The sequence below is a fragment of the Cyprinus carpio genome, chromosome B7 (genome assembly GCF_018340385.1).
Source record: "Cyprinus carpio isolate SPL01 chromosome B7, ASM1834038v1, whole genome shotgun sequence".
In the NCBI taxonomy this organism is placed as follows: Eukaryota; Metazoa; Chordata; class Actinopteri; order Cypriniformes; family Cyprinidae; genus Cyprinus; species Cyprinus carpio.
In genome coordinates, this window is record NC_056603.1 from 17709599 (window position 1) to 17715892 (window position 6294).

General features: G+C 35.7%; 1 protein-coding gene across 3 annotated transcripts in view; it reads right to left on the reverse strand.

Moving 5' to 3' along the window:
* The window catches only part of myo1ea (myosin IEa), a 46094-nt gene extending 41353 nt beyond the window's left edge, over positions 1 to 4741 (reverse strand). For 2 of the 3 annotated variants that reach the window (XM_042727627.1, XM_042727626.1), the window contains exon 1: positions 4448 to 4740. In XM_042727627.1, the coding sequence (XP_042583561.1) occupies positions 4448 to 4456 (9 nt within the window). In that variant the 5' untranslated portion in view covers positions 4457 to 4740. Of the gene's footprint in view, positions 1 to 4447 lie in introns of all 3 variants that reach the window. The other variant, XM_042727628.1, reaches the window with a different exon arrangement.
* Positions 4742 to 6294: the final 1553 nt, after the last annotated feature.

Sequence of the window (6294 nt, forward strand, 5' to 3'; positions counted from 1 at the left end):
TTTGCAGATAAACAGAAACACTTTTGAGCTAAAACCAGACTGAGGCAACACTGAAGTGATATTTGGCCCAGAAAAGAATGACATGAAGGTGAAACGTGTGAATTTTCCCTCAAAACTACGATCTTCCTCTTGACCTTTGTGCTTATTCACGAATGAGAGTGACAGCATGAAACAATAGCTTTAAAATGTTTTGATGCAAATCCTATTTTAAACCATGCACTGTTATGGTCTTCTCACTTGCTTTTGCCTCTGGCTTGTGGGAATATTTGACCACAAGTCATTCTGTAGCCCTGGGTTGAGTTTGATGAGTAAACACAGCCTAGTGAGCCACGGTCACCTCAACAGAAATTATACAGTAAAAACAGACACAGAAAAACCAGCTCAGGTTTGGCGAAACCTAGAAGAAAACCTAGCACTAATCTAATTCTACAATATCCAACTAAGAAACTAAATATCTGCTTCAATCATTATGGCTTTTATTGCAGTTTAAACAAATTAGGAGTTGTTCTGTCGGAAAGTAAACATCAGCCATGAATGTGCACATACTGGATATCATTAACAAGAGGCTTCTCTGTACACCTCCTGTCTGTTTAACAGTTTATATGCTCTCAAAACTGAACAATATTTGATAGCACATGCTCACCGGTCCCCTTGACCTGCTTTTAGAAGTTGGTAGCACAAGGGAAGCTGCAAAAGAGACTAATGCAGATGGGAGAAACAGGAGAGGCAAGGTGAGAGGAGCTGAACGTGAGCTGGCGGGAGCACAGTGACAATGATCTCATTTCACAGCTGAAAGCCCATCTCTGTGCTTCTCAAGACCGACTCTTTAAGGAAACTGGGCCTGCATAGAGTCTAATCTACTTTTTATTAGGGATAAAGTGATATTTCACATCAGTAATCAAAACAAAAATATTATTTAAACTGTATCCTAGTGGTTAGCGCACATACTGTGACTGATTGAGCCATGAAGCTCTTGTTCTTTTCTCCTATTAAGCTCTTTAGGACATTTATGTCCTCAATATAATATTTGTACAAATAAAAGTGGCAAAAATAACAACCTAGCAATACATTTATGTAAACAAGTACTGTAGGTCTGCTATGCATATACAGTACTGTTAAAAAGTTTAAGGGTTGGTAAGATTTTGTATGAAGTATCTTATTGTGCATTTATTTGATCAAAATAATAAGATAAATAAAATGATTTTCTAATTTAATACATTTAAAAATGTAATTTATTCCTGTGATGCCAAGCTGAATTTTTTTAGCAGTCATTACTCCAGTCTTCAGTGTCACATGATCCTTCGGAAATCACTATAATATGCTGATTTGATGCTCAAGAAACGTTTCTTATTATTATCAATATTGAAGATAGTTGTGCTGCTTTATATTTTATTTTTTGCAACAATGTATAAGTCTTTGAAGTCACTTTTGATCAATTTAATACATCCTTGCTGAAATAATTTATTTGTTTATGTGGGTGGCATGTAATTCACAATTCTAACAAAATTACGTACATGATCTCCAGGAAGTGACAAGCTTGACATTAAATGGGGTTGATATCATCAGCAACAGCAATTCAGAGTCACCACAAAAAAAAAAAAACTAAAAAAAAAAAAAACTAAAAATAGATTCAATGTGTAAGGGACAGATTAGGCAAATTTGCTAGTCGACATATGGTGCACATCCCAATGAAAAGGTCAATAGAGATTTTCCAATTAAGGGTTTATTTCATTCTAATTGATGTTTTCATTCATCTTTTTCAACTGGCTCTGTAAACAAACTATATAAATCTTAACTTGAACACATCAGTAGATATCTTTTATATTCAAGCAACTGGGGGTGAACTTCTAGATTGGACGTTTTTAACAAGCACAGTTTGGTGTAGTTCAGAACCAGCAATAAAACAGCATCAAAGAAGCCAGCATCAAAGACTCTAGCTGATATTGAGAGAAATTAATCGCCACACCCTGAAATTTATCAGTTAATGTAGAAACATAGTGACTAATAGAGACCACAGATTTCAGTCATCCTCCTTGACATTTCTCTTGTTTAGGTAAGGGTTGCTGACTCTTCCAGAAAGAGTCTGGATCCCTCAGCAATCCTGTGGTGGTGTGACACAGAGGTTTTAAATGGGGGGGGGGGGGGGTTACTCAGCATGTACCGCCCATCTGCAGCTCTTAATGCAAAACATATGCTGCCATACTGACCTACTATCCAGCATCTGGCAAAGAAAGAAAAAGGAAAAGAGTAGATAGTGCAGAGAAGGAAAAAAAGAAATTGAACAATGCTACAACCCTACCAGATACAGCTTAACCTGTAAAACCACTTCTGAAATATGGAGACCAATCACAATGGACCCAGATACACTAAACAGTGGAGAGGAAACAAGAAAGATATTTACTCAATATCTTTCTGTAATGTTTATTACATAATCTTGGAGAAGAGTAATCTTGATTTTTGTGGCCTGTTTTGAAACAAAGTGTTCAGTGTATTGAGCCCGGAGACATATCAAGGGCATTATGGACAAAAATGTCCTCATACTACATACACAAAGCTTAATGATATTAATTTTTTTTTTAATTTATGCATTTAGCAGATGCTTTTATCCAAAGCGACTTACAGTGCATTCAGGCTATACATTTTTTATACCAGTATGATATAGTTTATAAGTGATAATATATTACATAATCAACCTAAATCGCTCTTGCACAGCTGGTATACATAAAATCTGGCACCGTTGTGTAACAGACATTACAGCTAGTTCATATTTCAGAAATCATTCCATTTCCTTTGAGCTGTCATGAGCAAAATGCAGTCAAAAAAAAATACAGCTACAAACGCCATCTATTAATTCCACAGATATAGTTATATAGAATACATACTTGCAGGTCACACAGAGCTTGGCCTCATATGTGACATTCTATCTTTAGAAATGAATGGGGACTTTACAGGCAATGGTAACATTAAAGAATAGTGCTTGTACACTCTTCTAGAGTCAGTTTAGTCTAATTTACAGAAGCAATCGGCACAACTTAATTGATCACTAATGATTTCTGTGATATTGTGACCACATGAGCACAGCTAACCAGAAGTCGGCTTATTCTGTGCAGAAAAAATGCTTTACCAAGACCGACTGATAATATTGCAATACATACTAAATACCACAGACAGCATGAAGCATCTACAAAAAAGGTTTGTCACATATACGTAAAGCCCAAGATAAACTAGTTCTGCAAGGCTTGCAGAGAATGTTTCTGCGTGCACTGAAGAGATAGCTGAACTGGATTTACTTGTTTTTCACCTGATCTGTACCTGTTCTTCACCAGCTGACAGGCTGAAAAAGACACTGAATTTGAGACAAGCAAGGTCTGTGAAAGCATCCTTCCATGGGATCCAGGGATCATACAAAGCCGAAAAGTTTCAAGCGCAACTGAACCCTAATATTGCTTGAGGAGCTATGAAAAAATGGTGTCGCTTTCAACCATAACAAGAAGAAACTGTCTCATTGTACACACGCATAAGCACATGCTTATACAAAGTAGAACCCAGCCCATGCTTTTAGGCATATGTACGGAAGTGAGTTTCACATGTGACTTCACCTACCTGCATCTCTCTGGGTCCTGTGACCATGGACACTAATGTGTGTAACTTAGCTTTCCACTATTACATAAGACTAAGTCAGGTTGGCATGACAGAATATGTTAATAATTAGTTAAAATACAATAACTGCAATGTGTCTAACAGGAACACTGATCTGGGAAAGTGGAAACACAATGGTTTCTATCTGTCACAAGCCTGGACAAACACATAGTGCCAAAAATAGCAAGAAACCGGGTTGTAATCAGGACCAGTATAAGCACAACCTGTTCAAGGTAGGCTGAGAAAGGAGAGGCAGTTTCTGTCTACGTGAACAAGAGATGGAGGGCAAACAATAGCTGAATATGACACCCAGCTGAGGCAGACCAGCCACTACATTCATAATATGTTCATAATAACTAAAAACGTACAAAGGGTGCATATACATACACAAAACTCCAGTGAATATATGTAATTTATATATAATAAATGTAATAAATATATGTAATTAATATAGAATAAATGTAATAAATGTATGTAATTAATATAGAATGAAAAAAATGTTAAGTATTAGTTTGTACTTGTTTTGACCAAAATGAAAAAAAAAAGAGCTGAAATCTGAATTTTGAGCATTTATGATGGCAATTACATTTAATAGTATCCTGTGATTCGGTGAATGGTCACATCCATAGGGATGTGTAATCTAGTAACGTTAACTGTTAAAATTCGCTTACTTGATGTACATGACCACAGAAAGCTACTGTATGTCGATAAGGATGCTGGAAAACAGTTTCTAAAACAGGAGCAGTGTCCCTCGTGTTTATCTCTGTAACTTACGTGACTGTGGTAAGTAGCCTATATTTTCACTCACCATTTTCATTCGTTTATCACACCGCAGCCGACCCTCTGTTATAATCCGTTTCGTAACTGTTTATTAAAACAAAATAAGCCTATTAAAAGTGTCTGGGTGAAGTCACGGTCTTGTTTTGGCCTCTGGTGCTGCTGAACGTCTCCTCAGGACCAGTGTCGCTGCTCCATAATAGTGATAACCGCGCCGGTAAACCGCTCGAGCGCACTGACTGTGCTGCAACGAGCGTCTGCGCTACAAAGTTAAACCTTGTGTCTAGTGCTTGACGGAATCAAAGAGCCAAACAACCCATAAATGGAGAATTTCGTGCGTCGCCTTTGGCCAATAGGAGCGCCGCTCGCCGCGTCATTCCGAAGGGAATCCCACACCAGATGATTTTGGGTGTATTAAAGCGCGTCCTATCTGCGCAGCGAGGCTGCATCAACTAAATTACTACCGCAACTGAACAAGGTAAAATAGAATATAGCAATATTATTGAAGCAATTGATCTAAAGAGGACGTGTAGGTTATTGTTATCTCTATTTAGTCATGTACAGGTCTTAACCTTTTATTTTATTATTTTGATTGCGAAGTGTCTACATGTTACATTCAATAATGAAAAAAAAAACCTTACAACAGTAAGATGTTTTCCCCCATGAAATCCAGGTTTTTCATGCACATTTTTAAAAATATATATTTTTATAGACTATTTTTTTTTATATTATTATAAATAGTATATGTTTGTTATTATTATTGTTATTATTACTGTTATTACATTGCATGTCAACGATCATAGCATGTTTTAAATGTTCATCTTACTTCACAAAGATCTCTGCAGTCATGTAAGCCTATATTTACATTTTAGCAGCTCATATTTCAAGAGGAACCTTTTAGTTCACAATTTTTTGAGCAACCTTTGACAACTTTTTGAGAGAAACCGTGTGATAGATCTTATTCATAAACATATTCATATATTCATATAGTCAAACCTAAGCTAAAAAAAAAAACCAACCAGGACTGATAAATGATTCACTCAACTCAGCCATGTATGTACAGCTGTGAAGCAAGACATCTGGACTAGGTTTTGTGTTATAGCCACAAACTGCCTTTAAATGTATAAATAAAAGTGTACACTACTTTTCAGAAGTCTGGGCTTAATTTTTATTTTTTAGAAATGATTACTTTCATACAGCATGGGCACATTTAACTGATCAAAAGTGACAGTAAAGACTTTCATGATGTTACAAAAGATTTCTAGGCATATCTAAAAAAAAAAATTTAGATTTCCAAGAAAAGAAAACAAACTAAAAATGCTAATACATTAATAATCACACTGATAACAATAAGACATTTTTTGAGCATCAAATCAGCAAATTAGAATGATTTCTGGAGGTTCATGTTATACTGTAACTGACTGGAGTATTGAAATTAATTACATTTTAAAATATATTAAAATAGAAAAAAGTTCCAAATAATTCATATTGTAGATATATTTAACACTACTACTGTTTTTACTGTATTTTGATCATATAAATGAATCATGAGGGACCTTTTTCAAAAACATTAAAAATGACCTGGTCATTCCGTATACAGGAAGGACCTCTGTGAATATCATGTTCTGATCACTCAAAACACCTGAGACATCATTTCTGTTTCTCTCTATCTCTGTGTCACGCACACAAAATGTTCACCTCACAATAGCAGAAGCTGATTGGTGATGCAATGGTGAAAATAGAGAAAAGGGTGGTGATTGCGTTATATTTTATTATATTTTCAACCTGGCCATTCTTACAAGCTTATATCGCATTCAGTTTTAGGCATTACAACTAAAATGGAAATACAAGAGAGAGAAAAAAAAACATTTTATAGCT